This window comes from Salmo trutta, chromosome 19 (assembly GCF_901001165.1).
Source record: "Salmo trutta chromosome 19, fSalTru1.1, whole genome shotgun sequence".
Lineage (NCBI taxonomy): Eukaryota > Metazoa > Chordata > Actinopteri > Salmoniformes > Salmonidae > Salmo > Salmo trutta.
Genome location: NC_042975.1, coordinates 18,178,324 through 18,195,200, shown reverse-complemented (window position 1 = coordinate 18,195,200; position 16,877 = coordinate 18,178,324). Strand labels below are relative to the sequence as shown.

Sequence of the window (16,877 nt, the reverse complement as noted above, 5' to 3'; positions counted from 1 at the left end):
CAATTGACTGATTTCCTTATATGAATTGTAACTCAGTAAAATCTTTGAACCCTTACGCTAACTCTAACCTATGACGCAAACGACTAGCAACCTAAAGGTTGCATGTTGTGAGAGGTGCAGCGGTCTAAGGCACTGCATCGCAGTGCTAGAGGCGTCACTACAGACCCGGGTTTGATACTGGGCTGTATTGTGATCAGGAGTCCCATAGGGCGGCGCACAATTGGCCCAGCATCATCTGGGTTATTGAGGGTTTGGCCGGGGTAGGCCGTCATTGTAAATAAGAATTTGTTCTTAACTGACTTGCTTAGTTAAATTAAGGTTAAATCAAAAAGAAGTTGATAACTTTAGATCCTTAGCTAATTAGCAACTTTAGCTACAGTAAGCACAACCATAGCATTTAGCAACTACCAAATACATTCAAATCATACGAAATGGAGGATCCCCCAAAAAACGTATTAATATATTGCGAATGGGCGTGAGACAGCCTTGATTCATAAAACATTTAAAGTTGCTCAGGTATTAAACTGGGATTCAGAATTTACACTCCATCCCTGCAGGTGGCGTACTGTCACCTGCGTTGTTAGGGATTTGGCCCAGTTTCTTCCTTTTTGAACCGGGTCAAAGTTGAAAGTGCAGTTAGGGATGACTCATGGTTGTCTCTGCGGTAACACGCCTGTCAGAATAAATTGCATTGAATAAAACCACAACCTATGCCACCCAAAATAATGAAGCTATGAATATTACGAAGATGAAATCAGTATGTGGGTGTCACATTGAAGCTCGATTCGTGAATATTACAAATAACCATAACAGGTAAGACCATTCCCATAAGTAGCTAACGTTACCCCATTCATAGACACTAACTGCTTTAGCGCCTATTTATTGAAGATAGTATCTTCTGAACTGGGATATTTTGTTATGAGCCCCGACGCTTGCGGAACACCTGTGTGTAAGCATAACTGAGGAAGAAGTGTAACGTTAGCTAGTTCATCAACTGGAGGCACACACTGCTGGTGGATCTGAGCAAAACTGCTACAGTAAGTGTATATTTTCATTTGAAATATGATTTATTGCTGATATGAAAGAGGCATATCAGCACATGTTTAGAAACCCGGTTTGAAAACGATTGTCTTTTTCTAAACGTTAAAACACAGCATTGGAATTGTATTTCACATGGAGCCTAATATGGGAAAGATGTAACCGCTGAAAAAAGTGTTGCTTAGCGACTTCCGTATTTTTGTGTTCCCGCATGGCTGAGCACAGCTGTTCTGCTCGGCAGTCCGCTCCAGCTCGGCCGGCAGTCCGCTCCAGCTCGGCCGGCAGTCCGCTCCAGCTCGGCCGGCAGTCCGCTCCCGCTCGGCCGGCAGTCCGCTCCCGCTCGGCCGGCAGTCCGCTCCCGCTCGGCCGGCAGTCCGCTCCCGCTCGGCCGGCAGTCCGCTCCCGCTCGGCCGGCAGTCCGCTCCCGCTCGGCCGGCAGTCTGCTGCATGTGTGCTCCCATCACTTGCGCCCTCTCCCCCGCCGCCTCTCTGCTCTAACCTCTTGATCCTCTCCCTGCTGCTGCAGCGCCTGAAGTGAATGTATTTAATCGGTAAAACGGTACTTAAAAAAATTATAATATCTACTTTACTGCGTTTTTCTGTGCTGTTTAAATATTTAATCTGTTCCTTTTTGTTCTCCTTCAAACTTTCTTTTAAGTTTTGCTTTGGAGAAGTTCTCATTGATTGAGAGACTGAGGGAGAGCATAAGTAAAGATTTTTGTATCTAAAATATACCACATCCTGTCTTTTTCAATGGGAACAAATTAGTCATAGTCGGCAGAACAAGCAAAGTGGGCAGAGCCAAGCACGAGCTAGCAAGATCCTATTGGTGCGTTCTAGCGTGTATTTGCATATTTCTGTTAGGGAACGCCTACTCCGAGATGTGCATTAACTCAATAGCTCCGTTTTTTAAAACTTTGGCAAAGGGTGAAGTCTACAACACTTTGTCCACTCTGTTCGTAACAGATTGCAGTTTTGGTACCAGAACTCTATTGAGATAAAAATGTTCCATTGATGACAAAATTTGCAGAATGTTGGCCAAAATCCATCACCTTCCTTCTTCCACTGCTTGCCACTGGGCTTCCTTTCACTATCATAAATGCTTCACATTTATACGTCCAGTGAAATATCTGTCTCATTGTTCTATCTGTGGCATAAACAAAAATATGATTTCTTAATGTGCATGTACAAATTAACGTTGTGTCACTATTAAGTCATCTAGAGACTTCTAGTGACAAATGAAGCAACCAGCTATTGTACTTTCCTTAAAAAATAGTTGGCAACACTGCTGAAAAACCCTTCTCTGTTTGTAGGGATTTGAGAGCTAATCGATAACTAGCTAAAGTTACACTTTTTATGTGATGATGCGTGACTAGCTAAAGGACGTTACACAACTCTGACTCTAACCAAGCCTCTTTCAGTCCTCTCTGTCAAACTGCCAATGACAACCTAATATCTAGCTCATGATATTTTCTGTTTCATGATTTCTCAGGGGTGGAGATGTCATTAGCGTACCTTCGATTGTGTACCCAACACAGGTTAGCACTTGGAGCTCGGGGATATGCGACCCCCACCAGTGACCGCAGGTCTCGGGAGCTAAAGGATGAGGGTCCAGTGTTTCAGTATGTTGGGAAGCAGAGAAAGCCCAACCACAAGGTGTTTGTATGGGGGTTTAGCTACACTGGAGCCCTGGGCATCCCCAGCTTTGTGATTCCAGACAGTGGCAGGAAAAAGCCTAGGAAATACCAGCTCACTCCTTACCGTCTGGAGACAGAGCAGCAGGTAATGTCTGTTTAACCACAGAAACACTTAACTGACACAATAGACATGTTTCTATACAATTTATGACAACTGCTTTTGTTCAATGCCAGTTGGTCTACACAGCCAGGCCGTGTTTGTTTGGTAGGGCTGGGGCATGACGCTATGCAACTGAAAACGAAAATATGGGTTCTTATTGGACAAGTTCAGACAAGGTAGTTGACTACTTCTGTTTCATAACGTTATTCTCTTGTTTGGTGTCTACTGAAAACAAGGCCGATTTCCGGGTCTTTTTGACTGCTGAACAATTAATCAAATGGCCACCCAGACTATTTACATTGACCCCCCCCCCCCCCCAAACCACAGTTTTTACACTGCTGCTACTCACTGTTTATTATCAATGCATAGTCACTTTACCCCTACCTACAGTACATGTACAAATGACCTCGACTAACCTGTACCCCCGCACATTGACTCGGTACCACTACCCCCTGTACATGGCATCGTTATTCTTATTTTATTGTGTTACTTTTTATTTTATTTTTTTTACTTTAGTTTATTTAGTCAATATTTTCTTTATTCTATTTCTTGAACTGTATTGTTGGTTAAGGGCTTGTAAGTAAGCATTTCACGGTAAGGTTGTATTCGGCGCATGTGACGAATAACATTTGATTTGATGAGCAGTTGATTAGCTAAATTAAGTGTGTAAGTACTGGGCTGGAGCAAAAGCCTTGCACTCCCAGGTCTCAAGGACCAGGGTTGGTGACCTGACCACTGCCTAACCACTACTACTTGACATCACTTAGTTTTGGCCTCATATGTCTTCACTCACTGTGAAATGCAACTGCATCCATGGCAGGTACACAGACCCTGAGGAAGGCACAGTGATGCCGAAACGTTGGTAAATACCCATTAAATTGCTGGGAGATTACACATGGAGTGTGCGACTTTCTTTATTTTTATAGTATATTCGCCGTTAGTCAGCACCTCCACACAAACTTATTCTGGGTGTGCGCCAGCTCATGTTTTTTAGGTACGCATACTTGCCATGCATGCCGTTTCTAAAATTATATGCGACCTGTTGAATACACAAGTGCTGTACTTGACAGTGAGTGACTGACTCCCGAGCTGGTCTCTCTCCTCAGATCTCCTCTGCAGCCTGTGGGTACGGCTTTACCCTCCTCTCCTCTTCCACCAAGGACCTCACCAAGGTGTGGGGCATGGGCCTCAACAGAGACTCACAGCTGGGCTTCCAACGCACCCAACAAGACCGCCGTAAGACACTCATTCATTCTCTCGCTCCCCCATCCTCCATGACGAGCACTCTCCTCCTTTCCTTTTTTTTTTACACACGATCTGGGATCTTGCACTTTCAATTAATGACCAATTGATTGAGGAAGAATATAACTTATAGATGTCTAATGAGTTGAGTACAACTGCCTTTCCCAAAAAGATGGTTTGTTATAAAGCGATTGAGTTAAACAAAGTGGCTGGGGCTGCAGTTTGTTGTTTTTCGCATTAAGGATTGCAGCTTTAACCTATTCAGCCATAAAAGTGCACCAGCTTGTCAACCAATTGGAGGATGTGCGTAATTTGCTCGATGGTGGGTGTGTGTTTTCAACAACTGCTGCACACTTTCACCAATCTTTAGTGTATGTGAAATGGATTGTATAGTCCCATCAACTGCTTTAGCCGTCCAATATTCAGACGAATTTGTGCAGCGCCTGCCCTGAATTGATGCCTGTGATCGAGCATGTGTCAGACTAGTCTGGGTGCCAGTCTGTTTCTGCTCTCTTGCCAAGGCTTGACAAAGACAGCAATGGAGTTTTCAAGAGCACAAACAGATCTGCGACCAGGCCAGTGTCAGACCATCCCAGTGATGTTTATAATCACCTAGTGTTCCCTCTCTAGATAAGAGCTATGACTATGTGCTGGAGCCCTCTCCGGTGCCTCTCCCCCTGGCCAGGCCCCAGCAGACCAGGGTGGTGCAGGTGGCATGTGGCCGTGCCCACTCCCTGGTGCTCACCGACTCAGAGGGAGGTAAGAGGCAACATAGAGGGTGACGTTTTGTTCTCCTCACGTAAAACGACACTGAGCTGTTACGAAAATTCCCATATAACTCCCAGTACTGTGAGCAATGTGATTTGTGTTACACCTTCCTTTTATGATATCCTTGAGAAGGGGACTTTTATTTAACAGTCTAAGTAAAGAGCATGAAAGTGTGAAACCTGTCTTGGATAAGCTCTCGTGACAGACATTCACATACTTATAAGGAAATGCAATGGAAATCAAGTAAAATAGCTAGCTCAAGATTCTGAGATAATTGTTACCTTGGATAATATGCCTTCCTGTCTGTTTAGGGCTATTTTGCTCACTGTGTGTGCTTCTTTGAGGAAAATGTCACACACAAACTAGGGAAAATAGGGGGGGGGGATTGATCTGGGAATTAGAAGGCTGGTGGGTTCACATCCTAAAGACATTCCCCTACCGTTGTGCCCATGAACAAGCCCTTAACCTACTACATGGAACTCTATTCCACATCAGGTAACTGATGCAAGCAGTAGAATCAGATTTAAAAAGCAGGTAAAAATATACCTTATGGAACAGCGGGGACTGTGAAGTAACACAAACATAGACACATGCATACACACATGATAACATACGCACTATACACACACTTACACATGGATTTTGTGTTGTAGATATGTGGTTGAGAAATATGTGCCTGAGGGCATACACACTTAGTGTGTTGTGAATTCTGTAGTGAATGTATTGTAGTGTTTTTAAAATTGTATAACTGCCTTAATTCTGCCGGACCCCAGGAAGAGTGGGGATCCATAATAAATACAAATACTACACATGGATGCAAGCCAGGGCACTCCCATAACTGAGCAGGTCAACTCCGTAGGGTTAAGATATCAATATGTGGTCCCTTACATGTTGAAAATATTGATGTTAATTCTTCCTACTATTTTTAGTAGATGTGTAATTTGAATCCTGACCTTTGCTTATGCACTTTGCAGAAATACATTTGAGCTGATGATCGTCGAAGAGGGCGTCATAGTTGCGTAACGATTGTTCATTTGGTGGCACTTTATTATACGGTACTCTTTCCACTGGTATTTCCCTGGAATTTACTAGGAAGTGATGTGGTAACAATCTGTACTTTGAGATACTTACCTAAAAGAATATAACAATTGGTAACTACCTGGTGACCGGTTATTCTTGTTTTATTTAATCACAAATAAACAAACATGTAATTTATAGTTTAATACTGTGTTATTTACATTTTTACAATGTACTTAAGAAAATACCTGGACATTTTTGTACTTCAAAATAAAGTGCTACTGTTCGTTTTACAGACACTGCTCCATTTTCCACATTGTTAACAATGTCTAATCGCACCCCTGGATCATCCTCCCACATGTTTTTGTGTGTGTGTCTCTCTCCTTTCCCTCATTCTCTCTTTATCACATCAAAGTGTTCAGTCTGGGAAACAATGCCTATGGCCAGTGTGGGAGGAAGATGGTTGAAGATGAAGTCTACAGGTATGATACCACACACACACCGCTGTTGTTTACTCAACATATTACCTTATTACTGACGAAGTTGATCAGGCTGAAACCATGCTCAAAATGCAAAGAAAAGTCTGCCTCTGCCGTTGTCATGCAACACGACCGGGTGTATGTTGAGTCATACTAGTGATGACTCATAGTGTCAAATCAATGCAGGCTGGAAATGTATTCACTCTCCAGGAATTTTACTGCTTTTCTGCCCAATGACTGCCTAAGTACTCAGGTTGAACAACAATCCTATTATAAATGTGTGTTCAGGGGTTGTATGTTTCGGAGTTAGAGTGCTGATTTAGGATCAGTTTAACCTTTTGATCACAAAGATTAAGATTATAGGGACTGGGGGGAGCTGATTCTAGATCAGCATGCCTACTCTGATACATATGGCCCCCGGTCTTTAGGGGCCTAGTAAGAGTGAGCAGAGGAGAGGACGACAGGGAGTGGGCAGAGGGGACCTTTTCTGGACAGACGGGGCTCCTTGAGTAATTGATTGATGACTTCTCTCTCTCTCCCCCCAGTCCCTGCTGATGACAAACATACCCATAACATGATGCTGCCTCCAAAATATTTGAAAATAGAGGTTTTCACTCTGTGTTTTGGAATTCACCCAACCCTGTAGTTTAAAATTTTGTCCTTAAAGTACATTTATTTGTCTTGCAGTATTACTTAACAGCTTTCTTACAAACAGAAAGGATAATTTGTAGTGGATTTTTTTTAAACACAGGCTTCTTTCTTTTCACTTTGTCATACAGGCTAGTAATATGGAGTGAATGCAATGTTAGTATTTTGTATTTTCAAGTATTGTGGTGGCAGCATCATGGTATGGGTATGCTTGTCACCGGCAGGGACTGGGGAGTTTGTTAGGATCAAAATAAATATGAAAGGAGCAAAGCTCAGGTAAAAAGTTAAAGGAAAACCCGCCTCAGTCTTCTGAAAACCTAACCCTAGGATAGGGTTTTATTTTTCTGTGGGACAGTTACACAATGTTTTATGCAACAGACACATCAGAATGGCAAGAGGTGTTGAGTGGTCTAGTCTCAGTCCTGGCTTAAATCTTCTTAGAAAATCAGAGACGAGGTTTAAATATTGCTGTCCATTATTGATCCCCAGCCAAATTTACTGAGCCTGAGCAATTTTGACAAAAACGATGGATACAGTTGAAGTCGGAAGTTTACATACACTTAGGTTGGAGTCATTAAAACTCGTTTTTCAACCACTCCACAAATATCTTATTAACAAACTATAGTTTTGGTAAGTTGGTTAGGACATCTACTTTGTGCATGGCACAATACATTTTGTTGTAAATTGTTGACAGTCAAATGTTTTCACTTAAAATTCCCTGTATCACAATTCCAGTGGGCCAGAAGTTTACATGCCTTTAAACAGCTTGGAAAATTCCAGAAAGTTATGTCATGGCTTTAGAAGCTTCTGATAGGCTAACTGACATAATTTGAGTCAATTGGAGGTGTACCTGTGGATGTATTTCAAGGTCTACCTTCAAACTCAGTGCCTCATTGCTTGACATCATGGAAAAATCAAAAGAAATCAGCCAAGACCTCAGAAAAAAACTTTTTTCTGGTCTGGTTCATCCTTGGGAGCAATTTCCAAATGCCTGAAGGTACCACGTTCATCTTTACAAACAATAGTACTATTGTTTGTAAAGATGAACGTGGTACCTTGCGTACTATTGGGACCAGCCGTCATACCTCTCAGGAAGGAGACGCGTTCTGTCTCCTAGAGATGAACGTACTTTGGTGCAAAAAGTGCAAATCAATCCAAGAAAAACAGCAAAGGACTTTGTAAAGATGCTGGAGGAAACGGGTAAAAAAAGTATCTATATCCACTATAAAACGAGTCCTATATCGACATAACCTGAAAGGCTGCTCAGCTAGGAAGAAGCCACTGCTCCAAAACCGACATAAAGAAGCCAAACTACGGTTTGCAACTGCACATGGAGACAAAGATCGCACTTTTTGGAGAAATGTCCTCTGGTCTGATGAAACAAAAATAGAACTGTTTGGCCATAATGACCATCGTTATGTTTGGAGGAAAAAGGGGGAGGCTTGCAAGCCAAAGAACACCATCCCAACCGTGAAGCACAGGGGTGGCAGCATCATGTTGTGGGGGTGCTTTGCTGCAGGAGGGACAAGTGCACTTTACAAATAGATGGCATCATGAGGTAGGAAAATTATGTGAATATATTGAAGCAACATGTCAAGACGTCAGTCGGGAAGTTAAAGCTTGGTCTCAAATGGGTTTTCCAAATGGACAATGACCCCAAGCATACTTCCAAAGTTGTGGCAAAATGGCTTAAGGACAACGAAGTCAAGGTATTGGAGTGGCCATCACAAAGCCCTGACCTCAATCCTATATAAAATTTGTGGGCAGAACTGAAAAAGTCTGTGCGTGCAAGGAGGCCTACAAACCTGACTCAGTTACACCAGCTCTGTCAGGAGGAATGGGCCAAAATTCACCCAACGTATTGAGGGAAGCTTGTGGAAGGCCACCCAAAACGTTTGACCGAAGTTAAACAATTTAAAGGCAATGCTACCAAATATCAATTGAGTGTATGTCAACTTCTGACCCACTGGGAATGTGATGAAATAAATAAAAGCTGAAATAAATCATTCTCTGCTGACATTTCACATTCTTAAAATAAAGTGGTGATCCTAACTGAACTAAGACAGGGAATTTTTACTAGGATTAAATGTCAGGAATTGTGAAACACCTTAGCCAAATACATTTAAACTCAGTTTATGTAAACTTCTGACTTCAACTGTGTATGTTGCCCTAAGAGTTGTGCGAAGTTGGTAGAAAATCTTAAATTTTTCACAGCTGTAATGGCTACCAAAGGTTCTTCCACCAAGTATTACCTCTGGGGTTGAGACTTATCCAATTATGATATTTCAGTGGGGTTTTTTTCTTCTTCATTTGGAAAATGTTTTAAAACTTTCTTTCACGTTGATAATGTGGATGGAGTAGGTTGTGTTTTCCTCCAGATCTACAATCTCACTTTTTATATTACATTTTAAGCTGGCAAAATGTGACTAAAGTTCAAAGGTCTGTTGACTGTCTATAGGCACTGTATGTATCTATGTAATATATATATAGTCTCTCTCCGTTGCAGTGCCAGTCACATCATTCACAAGATGGAAGGCTTTGACAGCCCAGTGACTCAGGTGTGTTCTGTGTAACGGGGACAGAAAGACACCTCCGCCATTATTGCTCCACCTTGGTCATTATTGTAAAGTAAAATGTGTTCTACATGACTCACCTTGGTAATTAAAGGCTAAATAAACAAATAATAGGGTGGGGGGGGGGAAAGCTGATCCTACATCTGAACATAGGGGAAACTTCACCCCAGAGTGAAAATATGTTGTGTGCAGATATTATGTGTGACTGAACCCTGTGGATGCCATGTTTGTCCTATAGGTGGTGTGTGGGCAGGACCACAGTCTGTTCCTGACTGAGACGGGCAAGGTATATGCCTGTGGCTGGGGGGCAGACGGACAGACAGGTTAGAAGCCCCCACACACACACACGCTGGGAAAATGCCAAGGGGTCCCTAAAAAGATAAACCATAGCGACTCAGTTTATCAGTGTCTCCACCTTTTTCTGTACATTTCTCTCCAATATCAGTTTATTTTTATGCAGAATTACCCACATTTACTTAACCAATTAATGACCTTGTGCAAATATTGTGTTTCACTCCTGCTGTGTGAGCTTTACACATTTTTATCCACAAAGTACCTGAGTAGAAAATTGGTTGTAAGCGCTGAGAATAGAGACATTTTACTCCTAAAAATAAAATCAATGCATGAAGCCTCTGTAGTCATAAGAGTCCAACTTACTCAGCAGATATTTAGGACACTTCATGAGCTGTCTTAAGCAGTTAAGAGTAACTGGCTGGTGTCTTGATAATAGAAAAGGTCAGCAAGTCAGTGGTTCCTGCGCCACATGCAATTGCTTTGGAGTTTGGAGTATGTTGATGTAATCAATTCAGAAACAATCTACCTACATAAAACAGTATCTCTTGCACTTTTGACAATTATTTCACGAGGCCTGTTGTACATGATATGCCAAACTACTGGATCCGTACCCAGGTCAATATGGACCGCGGGTCCCAACTACCAATTTAACCTTGTCAGGCTTCGACACCTGGTATCATATAAAAACAAATGTGTAGAATTGCAGGAAATTAGTTTTAAAAAAGCAAAACATTTCTCTTTCCCATGCAAAATGGGTAGAATTGTGGGAAATTGGCTTTAAAACTGCTACATTTTCTCTCTGCCAACAAGAGGGGTGTGAACAGTTTGGGGTTGCAAGGTGGGGTTTGTTACTATGCCAATAAATGACAATATCAATCTGGACCTTTGCCACCTAGGAAATTTGTGTGACCGGACCTTCTCAAATAGTGCTCGAGTACCCCTGCACTAGGCTTACAAATAATTACTTTTTCTTTTGATTATTTAATTAATATACGTGTTATTTCAAGTTATCCCTTCAGAGTGCAATATCATATTGTTAAAAAATATATATCCTAAATTGGGTTTGCATGTAAGTTGGGCGATTTTGAAGGCATCAAGGGCTTCATGTTAACTTGGATTGTGTTCGTGGAAAATTATAGACCTTTCAACCGTTTTATGAAACATTGGCAAGTGACTTGATGCCTGCTGTGCCAAAGCAATAGTTATTAAATGGGAGTGATGAGTGTGTTGATTATAATAAACAATAATTTAACAACCATTGGAATTGGTTAAAAAAGGTTATGTATGCCAACATATTAGGAAAGAATTAAGAGTATGCAAAGTGATTGTGTCAGGCGAAAATTATATCAAACGTTTTAGCATTGCAACATTTGTACAGTCACATTCACCTTTTTTGTCTGAAGCATGGAATAGAGTTCACAGCTGGCGATGCCTCCTCGGATTGGTTATTCCCCATCATTTACAACAATGTCAATGAGCGTCATCACCATCTTTTCTTTTGCGGTACCTCAAACTGTTGTAATTACCAACTGAGAAACTCAGTTTGTCTGAGCAGTGTCTTAACATCATCCTAAAACCTACTCTGAGCTAGAAGTTTAAAACAGGATTCCTAGAACCTTTTCTGAGAAGCTTTGTGGACATGGGCCCAAGTCTCTTAGTGCATAAAGAAAGAGCATCATTTTTTCATTAAGACACCTGCATAGTTACACACATGCATAGTCTCCCACACACTTAACTGTTTTCTAAAGACAAAGCAATTTTTTTTCAGGTCTGGGCCACCACAACATGTGTGCCAGGCCGGTGGCTGTAGGAGGGGACCTGGCTGGTGTGAGGGTGCAGCAGGTGACCACCTACGGAGACTGCAGCATGGCCGTGTCCCAGGACGGCCAGCTCTATGGCTGGGGCAACTCTGAGTACCTCCAACTCTCCTCAGTCACTGAGGCCACCCAGGTGAGGAGCCAACGTAGTGCCCATCACAATCTCAAATCAAGTTTGCCAAACTTTGTGACTCTTGTTTCTCACAAGGCTATACTACAGTATATATTAGCCTGGTGGAACCAGCTGCATTGACTGTTCTATTTCACTTCATGTATCAGTCTGGACTTTCTCCAATAGATGGGTGTTTGCAAATAAGAGAAAATGGCTGTGCTTTGAATTAAGCCATCCTCTGATTGGTTGAGGGGGATCCAATTGCTGAGGATAGTTTTGAATAATACCGCTCAAATAGTTTCAATGAGCAGGAATGCTAGACTGAATTGTGAATGTAGCGTTCAGGCTGGTTCCACCAGGCTAAACTATTGGTACCACTACGTGTTCTTATTATATTTCAATGTGTGACCTTTTGTCCAGCTACTGACTTTATGTTCTCCCTCTCCTCAGATTAACTCCCCTCGACTCCTTCCTTTTGAAAAGGTGGGCAAAGTGACCCAGGTGGCCTGTGGAGGCACACAGGTGGCCATTCTGAACGGTGAGTACCGGGGCCCTGTTCCATTTCGGCCTCTCGCCACTTCCATTGTTCCTACCTCTTCCATCTCTGGCAGGTTGATTTGCATCTAAAAGTGGGCGTGCCACCAGGATCACTTTGGAGGGCCACCTGCCTGCCGAGTGCTCGTTGCTAACTGTTATATTTACCAATCTGAGAATGTGAAAGCAATATGGTGGAAGCTCCAATTACACTATAGGAAGGTTAGGCATCACCATATTGCTAAAAATGATTGAGTCCTTTCAGATCTGTGAATATTGAGGGGGGTGGCTGCCAAAATGGAACTTGGCAGTGAAATAATAAAAGATCACTTGCACCACCACCATTAAAACAAAACTAACATTACTGGACTGTATAGCATAGCTTCCCATTTAATAGACTTATCATATCCTTTCAATAAATAATATGTAGTGTGTCAGTAAAGGCGTGTTTGTCTTTACAGAGAGAGGGGAGGTGTTTGTATGGGGCTACGGCATTCTTGGAAAGGGCCCTAATCTCTCTGAATCCCAAACCCCTGAGCTGGTCCCTCCTGCACTGTTCGGCCGCTCAGAGTTTAACCCCGCGGTGACCGTGAGCCGCATCCACTGTGGACTGAACCATTTCGCGGCTGTCACAGGTGGGTTAAGTCGCGATTTTCAGTATGTGGAATGAGTTATGTTGGACAAAAAAAACAACAAATGCATCTTTAGAGTCACAAACTCACAATGTTACAGTTTAAGATGAATATGTTGGCATACAGGAAGTAGGACTTCTTACCCAAGAAATAGTAATGTGGTGCTATACCATTCAGTGGATGATACAAGATATGAAAGTTTCCATGTGCTTGTACGTTTACATATTGTTAGCATTTTATTAACCCATTCCCATTTCAAGCCATTGGATGAAATAATAATATTAAATATGTAGAATGTACCTATTGCTTGCTGTTCCGTGTGGCTCAGTTGGTAGAGCATGGTGTTTGCAACGCCAGGGTTGTGGGTTCAATTCCCATGGGGGACCAGAATGTATGAAATGTATGCGTTCACTACTGTAAGTCGCTCTGGATAAGAGCGTCTGCTAAAATGACTAAAATGTAACAAAAATAAATAAATTCCAGATCGTGGGGAACTCTTTGTTTGGGGGAAGAATGTGAGAGGTTGTCTTGGTATTGGAAAGAAAGAGGACCAGTACTTCCCATGGCGGGTGAGACAAGACTTAGATTACTTATCTTTTTTTTTTTGCTGATCATTGACATTTGTGGTTTATTGAAATGACTTAGTAATAGTCCACTACAACATTAACAGGCGTATCAACGTAGCAGGCATGAAAGAAAACGCCTGAGCAGAGTTCCCACATTCGGTTTTCAGCGGAAATGGTGCCTAGTTTGATTGACATGTATCACTGAAAACTGGATGCATCCGGTTATTGGCAACTCCGCTAAGCCTACAACAACGTTTGTCCAATGTTTTCAGACATTAAGTGATGTTGCATAGACCCAGCTATATGCCTGAATCTCATTCAAATGGAAAAGATGGGCACTGTCTAATATGATAAACTCAGATGGTACCCATCTTTATCATTCATTTGGGATTGAGGCATCTAGCTGGATCTACCCAACAGATGTTATGGGAGGTGGACTCACCTGGATATTAGGCCACTTTGATTTTGGAGTGAATCAGACCTTTTTAGCATACTTTTTAAAGGATGCATAACTAGTTCATGCATGTTTTAATGCTACATAACTGCATCTTATGGTAATATTTTGATGGTGTACTGTTTTCAATGTGTTTCAGGTGACTGTGCCAGGTCATGTGGTGGATGTAGCGTGTGGGGTGGACCACATGGTGGCGCTGGTCAAGTCTGTCATCTGAGCGTCCCCAGCGGGCAGGGACAGAGCCTAAAGTAAGCCCTTTTCTTCCCCGTGACCCTCCCACTCGATCACTGAGGGGTATCTGGCCCTGTTCAGTCGCCCTGTTAGCCTCACATCCTCTGGCTGCCAATGGAGGCCTGAACCCCAGAGCCAGCTGTCCTCCATGGGTGGTAGAGATCCTCCGTTCCCGGCCATCTGATGGCTGTGTCCGCCATCAACGCTTCAGTCTGCTCCCTGTGTCTCTGGCTAGCACGGCTGGGATAACATGTAGGCTGGGTTCACAGGCAACAGTCACTGCAGCACTTCATTAATCTCTATACACTATTGATCTGACACTAGTGACTGGGCACCCTTGTTGGATGATGTGGAGATCAGTGGAGCAGAACTGATGCGGTGGAGCCATGGATTTTTTTCTTCCTGCAGAGAAGTGCTGAAACTTGACTGTCAGACCTCCAGAATAATGTCCTTATGGCATTTTACCTTCACTGTTGATTGTTTTTATACACTGACAAAATTATAAACGTTTCATGAGCTGAAATAAAATGTCCATATGCACAAAAAGTATATTTCTCTCCAATTTTGTGCCCACATTTGTTTACATCCCTGTTAGTGAGAATTTCTCATTTGCCAAGGTAATCCATCCACCTGAGGTATATAAGTAGCTGATTAAACAGCATGATTATTACACAAGTGCATGTTGTTCTGGGGACAATAAAAGGCCACTAAAATGTAGAGTTTTGTCATGCAACACAATGCCACAGATGTCTCAAGTTAAGGGAGTGTGCAATTGGAATGTCCACCAGAGCATTGAATGTTAATTTCTCCACCATAAACCACCTTTGTCATTTTAGAGAATTTGGCAGTATGTCAACAGGCATTGTGCCCAGCTTCGCGCGTTGATCAACGAGGTAGAGATCCTGTTCCTTTTTCCCCAATCTGCGCAGCGCATTCAAATGCTAAAATGGCTTGTGTGATATTAGGTTTTAGTCATTTGCTAGGTTATTGTTATCTGCGCTGTTAAATGCTGTTTTACCGAAAAAGGTAAGCTACCGGAGACAACTTATCTGGCTATACCTGCTGAACGGGGCTTACAATAGATTTTATTGATTGTTCAGGTTCACCATCAGCAATAGTTTTGCTTTAAACTAGCAGTATATGTGGTAATTTGTAGATGTACAGGGTAAAGTTGATCATAACTAGGACAGCAATCACTTTTGTGAGGTGCACTGCAAGGCAAAAGAGACATCACTCAAAAACATGAGATGGAGGTGAAATCCAATGTTACGCTATATATACACACACAGTACCAGTCAAGTTTGGACACGCCTCATTCAAGGGTTTATTTTTACATTGTAGAATAATAGTTAACACAAACTATGAATTAACACACATGGAATCATGTAGTAAGCAAATAAGTTCAATCAAAATATATTTTGAGATTCTTCAAAGTAACCACCTTCAGCTTGGCACATACTTGGCATTCTCTCCACCAGCTTCACCTGGAATGCTTTTCCAACAGTCTTGAAGGAGTTCCCACATATGCTGAGCACTTGTTGGCTGCTTTTCCTTCACTCTGCAGTCCTACTCATTCCAAACCATCTCAGTTGGGTTGAGGTCTGGTGATTGTGAAGGCCAGGTCATCTGATGCAGCACTCCATCCCATTCCTTCTTGGTTAAATAGCCCTTACACAGCCCATAGGTGTGTTGGGTCATTGTCCTGTTGAAAAACAAATGATAATCCCACTAAGTGCAAACCAGATGGGATGGCTGCAGAATGTTGTGGTGGCCATGCTGGTTAAGTGTGCCTTGAATTCTAAATAAATCAGTGTCACCAGCAAAACACCATCACACCACCTCCTCCATGCTTCACGGTGGGAATCACACATGCAGCGATCATCCGTTCACCTACTCTGCGTCTCACAAAGACACGGCGGTTGGAACCAAAAATCACAAATTTGGACTCAGACCAAATGACAGATTTCCACCGGTCTAATGTCCATAGCTCGTGTTTCTTGGGCCAAGCAAGTCTCTTCTTAGTGTCCTTTAGTAGTGGTTTCATTTCAGCAATTTTACCATGAATGCCTGATTCACCTAGTCTCTTCTGAACAGTTGATATTGTGTCTGTTACTTGAACTCTGAAGCGTTCATTTGGGCTGCAATCTGAGGTGCAGTTATCTAATGAACTCTAGAGCAGAGGTAACTCGGTCTTCCTTTCCTGTGGCGGTCCTCATGAGAGCCAGTTTCATCATAGCGCTTGATGGTTTTTGCGACTGCACTTGAAGAAATGTTCAAAGTTCTTGACATTTTCACAGATTGATTGACCTTCATGTCTTAAAGTAGTGATGGACTGTTGTTTCTCTTTGCTTATTTGAGCTGTTCTTGCCATTTCACCAACTAGGGCTTCTGTATACCACCTATCTTGTCACAATAGAACTGATTGGAATTTCTTTCCTTCTTAATGCATTTGAGCCACAAATTAACTTTTATCAAGGCACACCTGTTTATTGAAATGCATTCCATGAAGCTGGTTGAGAGAATGCCAAGAGTGCAAAGCTGTCATCAAGGCAAACGGTGGCTACTTTGAAGAATAATAATAAAATATTTAGATTTGTTTAGCACTTTTTTGGTTACTACATGATTCCATGTGTTATTTCATAGTTTGTCTTTGGTATTATTCTACAATGTAGAAA

General features: G+C 42.2%; 1 protein-coding gene across 6 annotated transcripts; it reads left to right on the top strand.

The window, feature by feature from the left end:
• The first annotated feature begins 614 nt into the window (after positions 1-614).
• On the top strand, positions 615-14,748 carry rcc1l (RCC1 like). 6 transcript variants are annotated; one of them, XM_029699937.1, is made up of 12 exons: positions 615-813; positions 2,577-2,820; positions 3,942-4,071; positions 4,708-4,836; positions 6,278-6,344; positions 9,496-9,547; positions 9,801-9,885; positions 11,625-11,806; positions 12,236-12,323; positions 12,781-12,954; positions 13,435-13,520; positions 14,111-14,748. In XM_029699937.1, exons 1-12 carry the CDS (start codon positions 734-736, stop codon positions 14,186-14,188), a joined length of 1,395 nt encoding a protein of 464 aa, XP_029555797.1. In that variant the 5' UTR covers positions 615-733; the 3' UTR covers positions 14,189-14,748. The 6 variants fall into 6 exon arrangements, with proteins under 6 accessions (XP_029555797.1, XP_029555798.1, XP_029555802.1 ...); XM_029699938.1 differs by having other exon boundaries at positions 2,531-2,820; XM_029699941.1 differs by lacking the exon at positions 615-813 and adding an exon at positions 820-1,037.
• The last annotated feature ends 2,129 nt before the right edge of the window (positions 14,749-16,877 follow it).

Excerpts from the sequence above, each read along its gene's own strand:
- rcc1l (XM_029699937.1), top strand. The coding sequence starts at position 734 with ATGAATATTACGAAGATGAAATCAGTATGTGGGTGTCACATTGAAGCT. Across the intron at positions 4,837-6,277 it reads GCTCACCGACTCAGAGGGAG|TGTTCAGTCTGGGAAACAAT; the intron begins GTAAGAGGCAAC and ends ATCACATCAAAG. Across the intron at positions 6,345-9,495 it reads GTTGAAGATGAAGTCTACAG|TGCCAGTCACATCATTCACA; the intron begins GTATGATACCAC and ends TCTCCGTTGCAG.